Source organism: Serinus canaria, chromosome 12 (genome assembly GCF_022539315.1).
Source record: "Serinus canaria isolate serCan28SL12 chromosome 12, serCan2020, whole genome shotgun sequence".
In the NCBI taxonomy this organism is placed as follows: domain Eukaryota; kingdom Metazoa; phylum Chordata; class Aves; order Passeriformes; family Fringillidae; genus Serinus; species Serinus canaria.
In genome coordinates this window covers 19,880,336-19,897,047 of record NC_066326.1, presented here as the reverse complement: position 1 = coordinate 19,897,047, position 16,712 = coordinate 19,880,336, and the positions used below count along the sequence as shown (strand labels likewise).

At 47.2% G+C, this 16,712-nt stretch overlaps 1 protein-coding gene across 7 annotated transcripts in view; it reads right to left on the bottom strand.

Moving 5' to 3' along the window:
* The window catches only part of FBLN2 (fibulin 2), a 90,882-nt gene that overhangs the window by 56,071 nt on the left and 18,099 nt on the right, over positions 1 to 16,712 (bottom strand). For all 7 annotated transcript variants that reach the window (XM_050979517.1, XM_050979519.1, XM_050979514.1 and 4 more), the window contains exon 2: positions 9,000 to 10,455. In XM_050979517.1, coding sequence (XP_050835474.1) covers positions 9,000 to 10,329 — 1,330 coding nt within the window. In that variant the 5' untranslated portion in view covers positions 10,330 to 10,455. The remainder of the gene's footprint in view (positions 1 to 8,999; positions 10,456 to 16,712) is intronic.

The following is a 16,712-nucleotide window of genomic DNA, read 5'->3' as shown; positions in this document are numbered from 1 at the left end:
GCACTTGGCAGGGATGTGGGATGGGTGTAGGACTCTCCGTGCCACCAAATACACAGTGCACTGCCTTCACACTCTTATCCAAAAGCCTTCTCACAATCATTATTAAAAGCAGAAAAAAGAAAAAAAAAGACTCCTTAAACACCATTAAACCCGCTCAGAGTTTCTTGTTTTGCTTATTCAACACAGAAGAACTCTTTCACCTTAAGGAAAGACCTGTAAGAAGGCACCACTACATAAGCTCCATTTTTATGACAAAGATATGTTTTCACATGTTTTCATTTTGTAGTCATGAAGTTCACTTTTGGAATGCCAGAACAGACAGGTTTGGACAGGAGTCCCCTCCAGACAAGGCTCTGCTCTCCCAGCTCGGCCGGCCGGAGCACAGGGTGTGCTTTGCTGTTCAGGGTTTGCTTTCTAGGGAGTTCTCCCCACCATGGCAATGTTTGTGTGCCTGGAATGTCTTTTCCCTGTGCCATCGGCATGCAGGAGGTTTGCTACTGAGTATAACAAATGCTGTGCTACAAACCACTGACAAAATGCAATGGGTTCCTAAGTCCCTGCAGGATGTCTACCTCAGAACACAAATACAAGAAGCACTTTAGCTGATTCACTTCATACAAGATGTATAACTGCCTAATATTAATCAACTTAACTTGTGCTCACAAAATTATTCCAGCAAGTTGCACAAACAATGTCTTTGAAGACCCAGACTGAAATTAACATAAAATAGTGAGAGGTTAGAAGAGAAGGAAACTGAGGTACAGCCAGATGTTCTTGTTGCAAGAGCACATTCATCTTCTTCTCAATTCTTTTTCCCTGCCTAGGAGCCAGCTCCAGACAAACCCCAGCTCCCCTGCTCCATACATAGCTGATGCTGCTGCTCTCAGAGAATGTAAGGAGGAGGTGAGTGTTATTACAGATCAGTGCCAGACTGGAGCCCTCACACAGTGCTAGGGGGATTATTACACAAAAAGCATCTCAGTGCCATTCTGACACCAGAATATATTGCATCAAATTGGCTGAAAATTTTTTGGACTATGTAAGACATCCATGGAAAATTCCTTTTTTCACATCCCATAATCTCTTCCTTTTCAACAGTGCCCACTAATGATTCTATACTGAGCAATCACTTGTTTTTTCAGTGATTTGGATTTTGGTAACCTGTTGACTTCCCCTACACCACTGGAGACATGTCTGATGTCTGCCTGCATTTCTTTCCTGCAGCTCTTACAGAAGAGTTCCTGTACTGGTCCCCAGTGCCTGGTGGCCAGCACCAGGCTGCAGGGTCCCCACAACAAGTCCCCATGCTGGGCAGCAGCTCCCCCCCAGCTTCTAGAAACAACATACCTAGAGAGTGACCTCATACAAAATAAAACTCATCCTTAGAATTCACCATCCTTACCCCTGAGGCATCCTCATGTGCTCAGTTCAGGTAACCTTGGTGGAAGGGTGTTCAGGACTAACACATACTTATCCCTTGGGCAGCTGCAAGCAGTCACTTGCCCTGTGCATGGCAGCAGTAAGGCCATGAGATCTCATCTGATGCTTTTCATTATTTTTGAGATGTATAGTTTACACACAGGAACAGCTCACAAGAGCATCAACTTTTACACCTTTTAAAAGTTATTGATGCAAATCCTCCCCTTTCAGGCAACTCTTTGTACTGTTAAAAGCTTTTAAACCCAGAGCTGTTGAAGCCATAAACATTTATTTTAGTACTTGGTAATTCAAAACTATGGTCAAACAGCTCTGAGCCCTTCTGAACACAATCGGCCTCCCTGTGATTCCAACAGCACCACAAAAGCAAGCAGCACTCAGACACCAAGGGGAAGGAATTACTGCTCAGGGGTTTGTGTGAATGGCCCCATTTCTGGTGTAGGGAGGGCTGGAGAAACTGCAGTCAGAAGTGCAGCAGCATGGCCAGGCTGGAGAGAGCAGGCAGGGCTGGAGAGGGCAGGCAGGGCTGGAGAGGGCAGGCAGGGCTGGAGAGGACAGGCAGGTCTGGAGAGGGCAGTCAGGGCTGGAGAGGACAGGGCTGGAGGGGGCAGGCAGGGCAGCCCCAGCATGAGCTCCCTGCCCACCCTGGCTGCCCAGACTCCCTTCCCACCCCACTGCACCCACTCGAGCCACTGGCACCATTTCACAGCCACCCCATCACCATCAGCAACCCCATCAGCAGCAGAGCATCCCAGGATGGAGGGAGAGCAGCAATTCCAGCAGGCAGTGACCAGCTGCAGGCACGGTGACTCTGGAATGCTACTGCAGTGTGCTTGGTGTGTCCCAGACACCCACACCTGGTGCTGGAGCAAGGCAGGTGGCTCCTGGGGACTCTGCAGCCCCTGGCAAAGGCAGGGAAGGGGGAAATGTGCAGAGAGGTTTGCTGGCCCTAAATACAGCACAAATACTTCTTTCTCCTACCCCTCTCCCAGCCTTTGGCTGAGTGTAAACACCCCCAGTGCTTTGGGATTTTAGGCCATTTAGGACTTTCTGGCTTTGGAAAGGAATTGGTCATCTCAAGCGAGCACAGACAGACTGGGAACAGTCAAGAAAACATAAAACCTGCTCACACATAAGGGGATCTTTATAAAATTCCAATTACTTGCTGGCATGTTACCTAAGAATCCCTGAGAGGTAAGAGATATTGCTCGCTGTGAGGCCCGAGGTAATGAAATTACAAATCCTTTCATGAGTAAGCATATGCTAGAAAGCTACGTTTATTTGGCCTACATATTTGAAACTGTTCAAAAGGTTATTGTCTCACAAAATCTGGATCAGGAATTACTACTTATACTTTCCTTTCTCTAACAAGGAGCTATATTCAGAGTCGGTTTTAATTCCTTGGTGATCAATTAGAATAACAGACACATTACTGCAAAGAAGTCTCATTTAAAGTCTGTTTTCTGAAGGAGTATCAATCATGCATACAAAAAAAATATACTCTCGGATACTTCTATAAATAGCCAGAAAATGGAGTCCCCTCGAGAAACCTGGTGAGCCCAACAGCCTCATCTGTTCAAGTGGGTAATTACTTTATACAAAAACTCCCATCTTTTTTTCATACTTTGTCTGTAGCATGTTTGAATTTCAGAACTGAGAATCAATGTTCTTGTTGCAAACCATGGATGGAGCTGACTTTGCATAAATAATGATTTTTACCTCTACAGAACAGGTACATGAGATGGGTTTTCAAAGGTATTTTGGTGCCATCCTAGGTTGGGTGCCCAATACAACTCCAGTTGTATTATGGCAACAATTTGCGATTTAAACTACCTTAGTACCTCACCCCCCTGAAGGCAAGGATATCTGAAACCCCCTGGTGTTCAGTGTCCCTGTGGAAAGCCTGGAAACCCTGCAGGCACTGCCCTGGGTTTGTGCTGCAGGGAGGATGGGTCTCCCCTGCATGCCCCAGCCAGGTGTGAATGCTCCATCCCGTTCCACTTTCAGTCATCCTCTGCACATTCCTTTGGTGCCAGCACTGAGCAGAATGGATTTCCTTAAACAGAGCACACCTAGCCAGCTGTGTGAGTAACTCCCTGTGCTGCAGCCCGGGGTATAATGCACTGTCAGCAGAGGAAGCCTGACTGCACCTCACCAGCTCACAGAGCTGTGTGTGGGACAAGAACTGGGCTCTTCAGAGGGTACTTAACAGAGGCAGGGCTGTCAGGAGCTGCAGGATCACACATTTCTCCCACCTTGTAGACTGTACCTGCCCGTTGTGGTCCCCAGGGATTCACACTGCAGGCAGCAGCTGTTACCTTAATTTTATGAGTAACACAGGAAGATGGAGAGCCACCTTCTTACACATCTCTGTTTATGAGATTGGCAGGTACTGGGGTTTGAAAAGAAAAGAACTCAAGATCTGAGCATTTCCTAAATTATTTAGGCTCTTAGAAGTCGGCAGACACCTGACTGTAACAGGCTACACAGCTTTTAGCAAAGCATGGCTCGCAGTCTTGGCATTCTGCATACCAGGCTTGTGCCTGCATCACTGCACAGACCTTTGCAGCTTTAAAAAGGATCATCTAAACTATATTTTCTAACTAAAGACCACTATTCAATATACAGCTATGGCTTAAAACACTCTTTAAGATAAGAAGCAAAACAGCCCCATAAAAGCCTGACACAAAAGTATTGGTAGCCAGAGGCTCGTGACCTGTGTTTAATATCTCTGTTTTAGAAGGAAGATGCACATGAGGAATGGGAGAGGACAGTGGGGAGGGTTTGGGCTCTACAGGGGAATTCCTGCAAAGAATAACATTCCCAATGCAGAGCCTGCAGCTCTGAGAGGTGACCTGAAGCCCAGCCAGCTGGAAAAGTAACAGCAGGAACTGACCCAGAGCAGCTCCCAAAACACAGCCAGGCAAGCAGCAGCCATGCAGCAACATGTCCAGAGCCATCACCCAGACACAAACCCCAAAGCACCAGCACTGACCCCGAAAGCATGCCCTTAGGACAGGTCTGGACACCGGGAATTCGACTGCTGCCTGTGTGCCTGGGGCCCCACAGCCCTGCTCCCATCCCTCACATGGGACTGCTCCTGGGACTGCTCCTGGGACTGCTCCCATCCCTCACACAGGACTGCTCCCAGCACTGGATACAGACCCAATGGAAAGCAAGAGATGAGGAAGCAGAGAGCCAGGTCACATCTGCCCGTCTGTGCTTGCAGATTGGATACTCTGGCCACTGTTTATTGCAGAATCTGCAAACAGTTACTCTGAGTGCGCTCCTCTGTGTCATCTGGGTACGTTCGGGTTTTCCTTCCACCCTCTGCTCCCGAATCCATGCCTGAGGTGACAAGGGAAGGGTGCAGGGAAGGCTGTGCACCAGCAGCTGTGAGGGAATCAGCCCCCCACATATCATACATGGGATGTTTTCATTATTAGAAATGGTTGAATTATTTCCATTTTTCCTTCTAAACTAGCATCTGGCTGCCTAATAAAGAACAAAGACTGCTTTTTTGCAGAGCAGATAGACATTTTTTAATTTTATAGTATTTTAGTCTTCCTATTTCTGTAAATATCTCAAACTGCCTTATTTCCATTCGTGCTACCTCAGAACTCCAACAACCGAAGGAACCACTGAACACTATCGCCCAGGGCTGTAATTCATGCTCATTCACACTTGCTGGCCCAGAGACTTTTTCTCCTCATACACCAGTCTCCTGAGGTTTATTTTTATTCCTCAGATATCCTATTTTGAGGCCTCAAAGCTCCTTTCTTCCTGTTACAGAAAGGACTGGGATAAAGTAAAGAACAAAGGATTAAGCCTGTGGTAATTCAAGTAAAAATGAGACAACACTTCACCAGATAGCAAAAAACCCAAACAAATTGCAAATAGAGTTTGTTTCTGAAGGACCATGCAAGCTTCTCCCACCTCCAGTGCTTTTTATGGTGGCATAAGAGGAACAAAGGGTGGGTGTGCTCAGGGAATGCTTCCAAACCCTCACTGCCGGTCTGCTTTCACATAGTCATAGAATATCCAGGGAGAGATCAAAAGGACCATCAAGTCCAACTCCTGGACCTGCTCGTGGATCTGTCTGCCCCAATTCAGAAATTCAAGGTGATCTTTCTCCAGGAGTTTCAGAATCAGCAAACATGCAGCAGATGGGTGGGTTGGAATCTCAGCTACATCCTCAGGAGTTTCACAGGAGCCTTCCAGAAGCTCCTGCCTGGACAGGACTCACCTGCAATAAATGCCACTCTCACATCCACTGATCTCAGCTCTCAAACTGGTGAATTCACTCCAGCTCAAGAACAATTATCTTTATCTGTAAAAGCCACTACGGTAAAAAAATCACCAGTCGTGGAGGATTAAAAGTGGAAAAACACCTCCACTCTGAAACATGACAGGTCCAGCCAGATCCAAAGTGCTGCTGAGCCTGCCAAAACCAGAATGCAAATCATAAAACGTTCACAGTGAAGCTGCTTGCTACCCGAGTTACATTTATCCAAGGAATAGCACTCTACTGCCAGAGCATGGGGAAATGGAAGAAAGTGGGAAAATCATAACAGAATTTGACACTAAGTTCTTGAAATATATTTTAGTCAGCCCTATCCTGATCAGGGCATTTTTAGGATGAGGAAACAGGCAATACAGAAATTAAAATTCCCCACATTTGCTGCTCTTGCAGTAAGTGACAGGGTAAGATCAATGTTTGGAGAGAGACTGTATATAAAGAGAACAGTCTCCATTAATCTCATCCCTTCCCATGGTGAAAGCACTTAATTTGCACTTTCTCAGTTGAGTAATTATCTCTGCTCTACACTTACAGCTCCTTTAGGAACAGAGTAGCTGATGTGAACACAGGGCAATACTACAGATGAAAAACAATGCTAAAAAGAAGAAAGAAAACCAAACCACAAAATTAACCTTTCCTGAGCACCAAAGTGTTCCATGTTGTTTCCACCATTAGATTACGTATGAAGCAGCAAAGATTTGGGAGATGAAAACTCAGCTACATATAAAATCAAAGTGAGATATGTAAAATACAAGTAATGAAGCCAAGTTTTTAACCAAAGGCATCAGGACCCAAGCACAGCAGAATTCTGGGGCCAGGATACAGCTAAACAGGAGGAACAAATGCAACAGCCACCTAACTTGGGCTGAAAGCCTCTCTGGAAGCTCCCAAACTTTTCTAAACTCTGGGGAAAAAGAAACACCAAACAAAACATAAAAATAAAGTCTAGAATGGCCGTAGAGTCACTGAAATGTACCCAGAGCACTCTGCTGAGCTGTGCAGAACCCCGCACACTGCCAGAGTGGCTGCAGCCTCATTAGCACAACAGCCCCACAGGCTCTGAAAATCAGGGGATTGATGTAGTTTGCACCAAGCTGACAATTCCTGAAGGGAGAAAAGAAGTTATTTGGCAATTCTGGCAGATTTTGCCATTTTATAGTTGGAAATACATGCACAAAATTTATGTTTTCATTCTGTATCTGTAGGCGAGATTAATTTTTCTTTCAAGTCTGACTAATACCTTCACTTCGCATCCACCACCGGCTCAGGAGTCACTCAGGAGACACAAGATGTACGTGTTTTATTACTTGAAACATATGGAGCTACTCCCATGAATCACAACCACGTCAATTAAAGCAGCATAAGGAGTGGAAGCACTGCTGTCCCTAGGCACGAGCGCTGGTCATGCAAAAAGAGAGCCCTCATTGTTGGAGAGGGTGCTGTAGTTCCATACAGATCTTCCACCAATATTACTGATGGGAATGCTGGGGCAGATCAGGGGCTGCCTGTCCAGGTCCCACCTGTCAGTGACTGTGGGCGATGGACCTGTTTTGGTGGCACCAGTTCTGGCTCCCAAAGCATGCAGCAGCTCTGCGGGGCAGGGAAGCAGCAGCCTTGGAGCTGCAGCATCTACAGTCAGTCAGAGAGTTCTGTGCTCCCACAGGACATTTATTTCTCATTTCTACCTCTGCAATATTGAAAGGAAATCACAGGTATCTCAGCTAAGGGGAACATGGCACCCAGTGATTCCCAAGCCTGCTTCTGCCAGCTGAACAATTCATGCCTGACATGCAATCCATCACATCTTGCTCCAGACACCTCAACCTAATCCATCCCCCAACCAGACTTGTCTCAGCCAAGCAGTTCCTGGGAACCACAGACTGCAAATCACCCAAGCAGACTCTAAAATTCAGTACATAGTTCTGCTGCTGAACACTTTCACCCCAACAGACTTTCTTAAACCCTCTCACTGAAGATTTCAGGGTGCTCCACCCATTCCTCCATTTTTGAAAGAAGAAGAAAAGATAATTTTATGAAAAAAAAATCTTTTTTAAAGTTACATCAGGAAACAGGTTATTGTGTGTCTGTCCTAATTCAGGCCCATGTATCACACTCAGCCTTGGTGCACAGCTCAGATTTTGAGGGAGGCTGAAGCAAATAAAAGGGAAGTCAAAGGAAAAGGGAAAAGCTGCCATCTCCATCCATGGACCTGGAACACTTTCTGTTTGAACAGCCACGAGGTGTTGTGTGTGCCAGGACTTAAAGAGTCTGAGCTCCAAACCTGCTCTCCTCCTCCCATCTGCCTTAAACTTCCCCAGGAGATGGACTGGACAGCTCAAGATTTAAGGGCTACTGACACAGCCCAGTAGAAATGCCACTGCCCAGGGACTCATCAGTATTTCCTGCAAGCATCTTCCAGCTGAGTCTTGGGAGAACATTTTGTGCCACATCTTGAAAGAGGAGGTACTGCTCTTGATTTGGTGAAAAATGAATTGGAAATATGATCTGTGTATGTGCTAATTTACAGTGATGAAGTTTGCATTCATTACAGTAATGAGCATTGCATAAAGTGTATAATCAACATTCCCTGCAGATGTCAAGAGGAATCCAGAGGCAGGGAGGAAATACGTATACTTGCCACAGCTGATCATAAACATCATAAACTTCCAGCCCCATGAAAACAAAAAAGTAGAGAGAGCCCTTTTTCTCCCTCCTAGTCCTCAGGGGTATTTGAGTGTATCTCTCGAGTTCTCGAACTAATGAGCTTAGACAGGCTTTCAAGCATGAGATAAATATTACAAGTGCTCTAAATATTTTTATTTAGAAAGTGAAAGCACAACTGCTTCACTTCCTTTCCAGAAGAAGACAAAAGCTACAAATGTGATCACACTGAGCTGGTAACTGGAGATAACTAATTAAATCCTTCTATGTAGAGGAATATGTTTCTTTAACATCACAACAGAAGTTAAAAGTAATTGAAGAAAAATGAGAGTTTAAATAAATCATCATCTGAAATAAAGTTAAAATACCAGAAAACCCCATCCACTGTCTGTGAAATCAGAGCAAGGTGGGCAGCAGTGAAATGGAACCTGTTCTGTGAAATGAAACACAAACCACCTCCTGAGGGGACGGAGGAAAGGTTTGTGGTGGTTTGGTTGATTTCAAGGCTATGTGCAACGGCAAGAACCACACAGCAGAGGATGAGCACCAATGTTACCACGAGTAAGAGTTCTCTAGACACCCACACCGGAGCCGTTCTTACCTTCTGGCAGCCTGGGGTTAGCGTGGATGGAGTTGGGGTCCCCGTCCTCCTCGGGATGGTACTGGTACAGTGTCTGCGACTGCTTTGGGGAGGACTGGCTGCGGTCTTCCTTCAGAGCAACAGGAGGAGAGGTTGTTGCACTGAACTTCACCTTGGGGAAATCATTCCCCTCGAGGCCTTCATGGGATGATCTTGCTGAGCTCGGCTCTGTAGAATTCACCTCTTTCAAGCCCTGATACATGCTGTTCTCTGACTCTTCTTTCCTGGCATGCTTTTTCATTTTAGAGTGGGGGGCTCTTTCTTGCTTGTGCCTCTCTTTGTTCCCTTTTGGCCTCCTCTCCAACTCCTCCAGGTGCTGGGGTGCCTCGGTGGTGGCCGTGGTGTGCTGGGGAGGAGCCCTGGTGGTGGCTGGTGCCTCCTTGCGTGTCACCTGCTGGAGAGAGGGTGCCGTGGTGCGCGGCACCCTGCGGCGCTCGCCGCGCTCCGTGGCACCGCGGGCCTCGGTGGGGCCCCGGGGCACTGGGGTGGTGCTGGGCGCTGCCGTGCCCTCGGTGTGGGGGTCAGCCAGGGCCGGCGCCGAGGGAGCCACACTGGCCGCCAGGTAGTCATAGTCCTCACCCTGCTCCTGGCTCAGGCTCTCGTGCTCCAGGTGGGACGAGTAACTCCTGTACTTCTTTGGAGACTCCACTTGGGTGTTGTCTCCCTCGGAGGCCTCCTGGTCGTAGCTGTAGGGATCGTCGTAGTGCCGCTCGGGCTCGCCGTCCTCGGCATCCCCTGGGCTGGCCGTGTTCAAGGAGAAGGTGTCGCAGTCCGGCAGCTGGTAGCACATCAGCTCCCCGCCGGCGTTGGGGCAGTGGCAAACCTTGCAGGGGGGCATGTGGAAGGTGTGCCCCGCCACGTACTTCTGTCCCTCGTGCAGGCAGCCAATGCGGCCGCACTGGGGACACCCGTCTGCCGGCACCACCGCGTCGATGCAGTTCGGGGGCAGCTCTGGGCACAGCATGAACTGGCAGCTGATCTTGCCCCCTCCCTTGGGGCACGAGCACTCGGTGCTGCCGAAGTCCACGAAGTAGGACTGTCCCTCGGGCACCTTGCCATTGACGAAGCCCACGTTGACGCAGTCGTAGTACTGGTAGCCCTCGCAGGTGCAGCCGTGCTGCAGGCACGTGGCGCAGCACTCGCCGGGCTCCAGCACATCCTCGATGCAGTTCTCCAGGGCCTGGCACTCGGCGCCTGTGCAGTCCCTCTGCGCCTGGCAGCCGCCCGAGCACAGCAGCACCAGGAGCAGGGCGTTCCAAAGGCTCTGCTGCCAGCTCTGGGCCCTGGCCATCGTCTTCCCAAAGGAACGCGGCTCCGCTCCAACCTCGCACGTTCAGCCTTGGCTGCTCTCCTGGAAGGCTGGGGCTTCAGCTCCGAATCTGCAGCGGCCTCCTAAGTTACCTTTTTCTCATAGATCCTGGAGTTATGAAAGAAAACTCTGTTAAAGACTACACTCAGCACATATCCTGTTAAACATTAGAGGTCTTTAAAAGTTGGGACGAAATCCAACATCTGGAAACCTAAGGACAAAAATTAATCATAATGTCTTCCAAGCATTAGAGGCACTAAGTTTGGAGCTGGATGCTACCCCCACCCTTGTTCTGAAAAAGAAAGGAAGAAAAAATGGTTGTGACTGCTCTGTTTTGAATCTGTTGACAAAACATATATAATTCAATAAAATGAAGGCCCTTCTTTATACTTCAATGACTTTTTGTTAATCTTCCCAGCTAAAAAGATTTTTTGGCAGAGAGTAAGTAAATACACTGTTCTTCCTCTGCAGATATGAGCTTAAGATAATTATTCTTTATGTTTTAATTACAAAGACTCAAATCTTAAGGAATTTTTATAGACAAAACTTAGCCTTGGGACATGAGAATTTGTCTGTACACATTTAACTCAAAATCTGGATTTTTTCCTTTCCTCCTTCCCCCGCTGAGCAATCTCTTGCACTTCAGTCTTCAGCATTAACAGTTATTTCTTTGCTCCAGCAGGGCTAAAATAGAACTTCTTTGTGTGTTGTGGTTACTTTGTGGTTACACATCATACTAGCTATCCTGTAATACATATTAAGGGCCGGATTCTCCGCTCACAGAGGTTGGCACAGCTCCACAGCAGGACTGTGGTGCACAGAGGGATTGACTCCAACTTCACTGGAGGACATTTACAACAACTGAGGGTGTGCCACCACTGGCAACCATTTCTTTTAGTTTTGAAAACACCAGCAGTACTTTTTAGTGAATAGTAAATACTATACTGTACTATGAACACACAATATACATCTATACATACATGAACTGCCATACCAACACTCTTAAAATGCCTTGAAGAAGAGAAAATGGTCTGCTTTCTAATTACTAAGCAATTTGAGCATCAAAAAGTTCAAGGGTTAATCATCTGTTGTCCTTTATATCAAAATTATGCTCACAAAGCTACACAATTAACATGGAAAACCACTTATGGCAAAAAACAATTTGCTTATAGAAATTTTATAGAACCAGAAATCCGATTATTTTCCCAGGACCCCTCCCATGATCAAAAAAACAACCCTAAAACATTTATCTAGGGGGTAAAATACAGCCAATCACCAAGAACAATGAACCACACACGGAAAAGGAGTTGTGCCAGAAAATCCATTCAGAAAGATTACTTCCCCCATTCAAAGGGGGCTTCCAACAAGTCTGCTCAGTCCCTCTGGCAAGAGGCCAGGCTGTGGGAAATGCCTGCCTGTTCTGATAAGATATGGGCAAACCGTGCTAAGAATTTCCACAGTTCTGCCCTGGAATCCCAATTACTTCAGAACCTTATACAGACACAGAATTCTTACAAATGTAGGTTTCCTACTACTAATTTGAGTATATTAGCTGAGTGTGCTAAGGAGAGTGACTGAAAAATAAATTTGTCAGAAAATACAATAATGGTTTGGAACAATTTTACTTTTTCAAATACTCACTGCTCTCAAAACCAGGCTATTTCTCATGAAGGAGAATTTTCAATATGTGGTGCTGAAATTATTTCTTCAGAATGCAGCCTGGGAATTAATAATTTATCCTGCTTTCAGCAGCTTTTCCAGGTAATCCAAATTTGTAATTGTTATATTGCTTTAGCTGGGAAATAATGAATGGGAGAACAACTACAGGTGACTTCTGTAAGGGGCACAGCAAGATTTTGTCACATCCCCTCCCGTGGTACCTCCTGGCTGTGATGCCTCAGTGCAAACCCCATGGGGAGGCAGCTGAGCTCAGCTGCCCTGGCCATATTCCCTTTTTTACATCAGGCTTCCCAGAGAGCCCCAGCACCCAGAATGGGCCTTGTGGGTGTCAGAGACACAGGTCTGGCAGCCTCGGTGTGCACAAGGGCAGGGCCAGGCATCACCTGAGGGACAGGTAAGGGTGAGCTGGTGGGAACACCCCAGCCCAGGCAGCCCGTGCCCCAAAACGCCTCAGGCACACGGTCCCTAAAGAAACCCCTGTGCTGAAGCAAGAGGCAGAAATCACTCATCCCTCCCAGGGAGAGTGTTCAAGGACAACTGAGGGTTCATCACAGGACAGTCCTGCTTTGGAGCAAGGAGCTGCTCCCTTGTGCTGTCACCCCCCAGCCCCCTCACCCCCACCCGTTTCCATCCAAGGGTTTGTTTGCTTGCCTGGGTCACCACCAGTCCTTCCTCTGCTCCCATCCTTGCTCCCTTGCCTCTCACCCACGGAGAGCCCAGAGAGCTCATGGCCAGCCCTGTCCCTGCCTCTCACACTCTGCTCCTTGCCCTGCTCAGTCCCCCATGCCTTCCTCTTCCCACCATTCCCATATCCCTCAGCATTTGGGTTTTCAGGCTTAACTGATAAGGCTGAAATCCTTATAAGCCCTTCCTCTATGAATGACACCACAGCCTTCCCTTTCCTCAGGCTCACTTTCCTTCCTCAGAGGCTCCTTGGTTTTGGTGCAATGACTCCAACAAAAAGTATCTTTTATTCCTTTAAGCCACTGCGTTTCCCTGTTCTTTCTCCATCTGCTTTTCACACCCATCACTCCCCCCAAACCATAAACTCACTTATCAAAGAAACAGCCTCTACTTCAGGCACAGAGAAAACCATCTTTGAGGGCAGCTGAGGCCCACTGAGCCCCATCCCTGCACACAGAGCTGTGCTCCTGCCAGCCCCTGCAGCTGGGGTGCTCCACCTCTGGAGCCCTGCCCCAAGACTGCAGCGATGCTCTGGAGACAGCAGCTCATTACTGGGGAATGGCATCAAAAGCTGGAGCTGTAAATAAAGGTCTCTGAACCAAGGGGGTAAAAACAATACAAGAGCTCTGTAGGACAGGGGAGTTTAATACCAGCAGATGTTATTGCAATAATTTGTTTCCATTAACTATTTTAATGCTTTCCTTGATATCCTTTTACACAACAGGGGCAATACACAAGGGCTTCAGTAAAATGAGAACTGGTTCTTTGTACTCCCACCAATGTCACACACTCTTACCAATGTCACTGACCTTTGCTGTTACATTGAGTGACAAATTACACCCTGCACACCTAAAATAAAAGTCTTCCAAAGGCTCTGTTTAAAGCTTTACAGAGTCTACAGCAAAGGAACCATGTGCCACCCATGCCAGCCCTCATGCACTGCTTCATGTCCCAGGAGAATTCCAGTCATGTCCATTGAGGAATTTCCTAACCTGTACATCCTGCTCTGCTTTGGTTCAAGGGCTGACCCTGTTGGGGTTACTGGGTTTTACTGGGCCATTATTAAGGAAGTTGTTGCTATTCCTGTGCTCATTAATACCTCCTGAGCAAGCAGGAGTACCCATGCAAGTGAGGGGCAATGCTCTGGACTGAGAGTGAGTCCCTCAAATTCCACCCACCTAAACATGTGAGGTAAACCAGCAGTAAACGGAGTATGATCACACTGCTGCAGTTCCTTATGCCTCTATTTCTTCTTTATAAAGTATTTCTAGGAAAGGCAGAGTAAAGACACCTTGTGGAAAACCAGCTTTAAAAACAGTCCAAATAAACATGAACTGCATGCAAGGCACACATTTTCATGGGAAAGGAAAGCAGATGAACCCAGTATCTGTGTGATGGGACATCCAGAGCTAACAGCAGCAGCCATCAAAATTGTAACTAGTCCTGGCTGAAAAACACCATATTCCTGTCTCCTGGCAGGGGAATAAAACAAGATTTCAAGATGCTTATTTCAATTCGGTTTAGGGCCAAAAAGTTATAAATTTTGACATTTTTTCAAAACAATATACTCCAAGTGATTTACTTCATTCAAAGCCATAACATAAAACCAAAAGGAAGAATGTTGACTTGATTAAAATTGTTCAGTCATATTACTCTAAAATGTTGATGAAACCAGTGTGTTCCCACAGAAGATCTAGACATTTTAAATGTGCAAGTTCTTTAAATTAAGAGGAGCATTTTATTGGGAGATTCTTTTTCCAGATGGTTTCATTTCAGTGCTGAACCAGAAAGCTTATTTTAGGTAAGCAGAGGTGACAGGAGGCACTCTCTTTCAAAGATTTCACCCAAAGACAAGGTCTCTGTATGAAGGGTGCCTCAGAGACATACAGAAGGTGGGCACATGTGTAAGAGATGCCACAGGAGCAACACAGGAGCGTTCTGTCAAATGTTCACTAAACAAAAGGAGACAGCCATTTATAGACAAAAAGCAGTAAAGAGAATAAATCGAATGCACTGCAGGAGAACCCTCGAATTTCCGTCTTTAAGATGTATCTTCAATTTCACCAGCTGCAGATCCCTGTGAAGAGGTTTAGACAGAACAATTCTTTTCTCAGTCCCACCTCTCAGTCCCGCACTAAATTGCCATTTCCGAAGACAACAGTAACAAAAATGCTGGCTTGATATGTATCTTCTACTTTTGAGAGTGAGCAGGGCCAGATGCCAGGCTGATGTAAGAGCAGCAGAAGGTGGCAGCCATCTGTGCAATCCCCCTCGTGCTGGGTACTGGAGCACACGCCCTGCTGGGTGTGACTGGGGAGCAGCCCCTGAGCCTGCCCAGGAATCCACACCTACGGCTCAGACACACAAAGAAAAAACCTGTGGGAAAGCCAGCGCAGGGCTGGCACTCACCACCTGTGCACAAAGCAAATTCATCAGCCCTCAGAGCTGCCATGAACCATTCTCCTGCTTTCCCAGTGCCAGCCAGCTGAAATTGGCCCTTCAGGTTCAACTGTATATGAGCAGGGACCAAACACAGCCCTGCTCTGTGCTGGTCAATCCTTTGGTGATGCTGAATCTCTCTCACAGTGGTGAAAGCTCTGCAGAAAGCAGGGCAGCAGGCAGAAGCACATGTGCACACCCGTCCTGAGCAGCAAGGGGAATGTATCTCCCCAGTCCAAGCATTTTCACACCTCTCCCCAGCCAGAGCTCCGGGCTGCTGCAGCTGCCAGCAGCTCTCCCTGCCTGCGGTCACAGTTTAGACTGAGGGAGGAAGAAGGCAGGGAACGGAAGGAAACAACAATTTTAAAACAATCCCTTTTAAATGCAAGAGAAAATGGAAATTTGTGAGAGCATTTCAATCTTGTATGAAAACCAGAAAAAAACCCTAAACCCAGTAAGTCCTGACTGGGCTGTGCCAGCCCATGGATTAGATCTTCCTTTCACACCCTCTCAATCCGGAAATTTGTGATCTCACCAGGTGCTGGCAGGGATTGCTGCTGGAAGGGATTGCTGCTCTCCTCGCAGATGGAACGGCAGGGCTATTCATCGGGAGGATGAATGAAAAGGGAGGAGTGTTTCCATCACTGCTCTTATGCAACATTCAGGCCCGGGGCCCATCATCTCTGCCTGCAAATTACTGGAATCTGAGCTGAGCTGAACCCCTGTGTTGGGCAGAAGGAGCAGAGGGGCAGGATGAAGCTCAGGATAAATCCCAATCCAATAAACTGCTTCTTGTTGTCAACATTCTGGTTCTTGGCTAAACAAGCCTGTGTTCAGGAGTCATAGCTTTTGCAGGCAGTTTTCCTCAGCTTTGTTTTCAATAGGAAATCAGTTATCATTAACCCCTTTTTCATGGAAAAGCTTTTAAAAATGGACATTTGGGAGTCTGGAGGATTTTTACTCAATTCAACAGCCAACTCAAGAGGAGAAAAACAAGAAGAAAGCAGGATGGGATCAAAACTCATGCAGCCTCCCAAAAGAACTCTGATAAGAAATCCCTTCCCAGCAGAAGTGCCCTCAGGCAGAGATGCTCCAGAAGCTTCCCAGGACATTCCCCATGCTCAAATCCAAACAGGAACCTGACACGCTGCAGTAATGGGAAAGCATCACCCAAGGTATTTCAGCTGAAGTAGCCAAGCATTAACAGAAGCTCTACTGCTCCCAGGCAGCTCTGGGACTTATTCTTCCACAATGTGCAGGGTTTGAAGGCTTTCTGAAGTCCTCGAGCACAAAGGCAGGCTTTTTCCAAGGGAATGACAGAGCCATGGAGGGGAGAATCATGTCCTGGGGCTATTGTGTCAGTGCTCCCCTTCAGCCCAGCCCAGCACAACAGGGCAGGTACTTGGATTCCAGAGGAGTGAAATTCTGTGTCATTGGGAGTCGCCTGTGCTGCAGATCCAAAGTGACTCAGTGGGAGCACAGCAGTTGCCCAGGAGCCAGAGAGGAAGGGCTCACATGGGACATGGGGAGCTCAGCACAGGGACCAGAGCAGCAGGGACAGG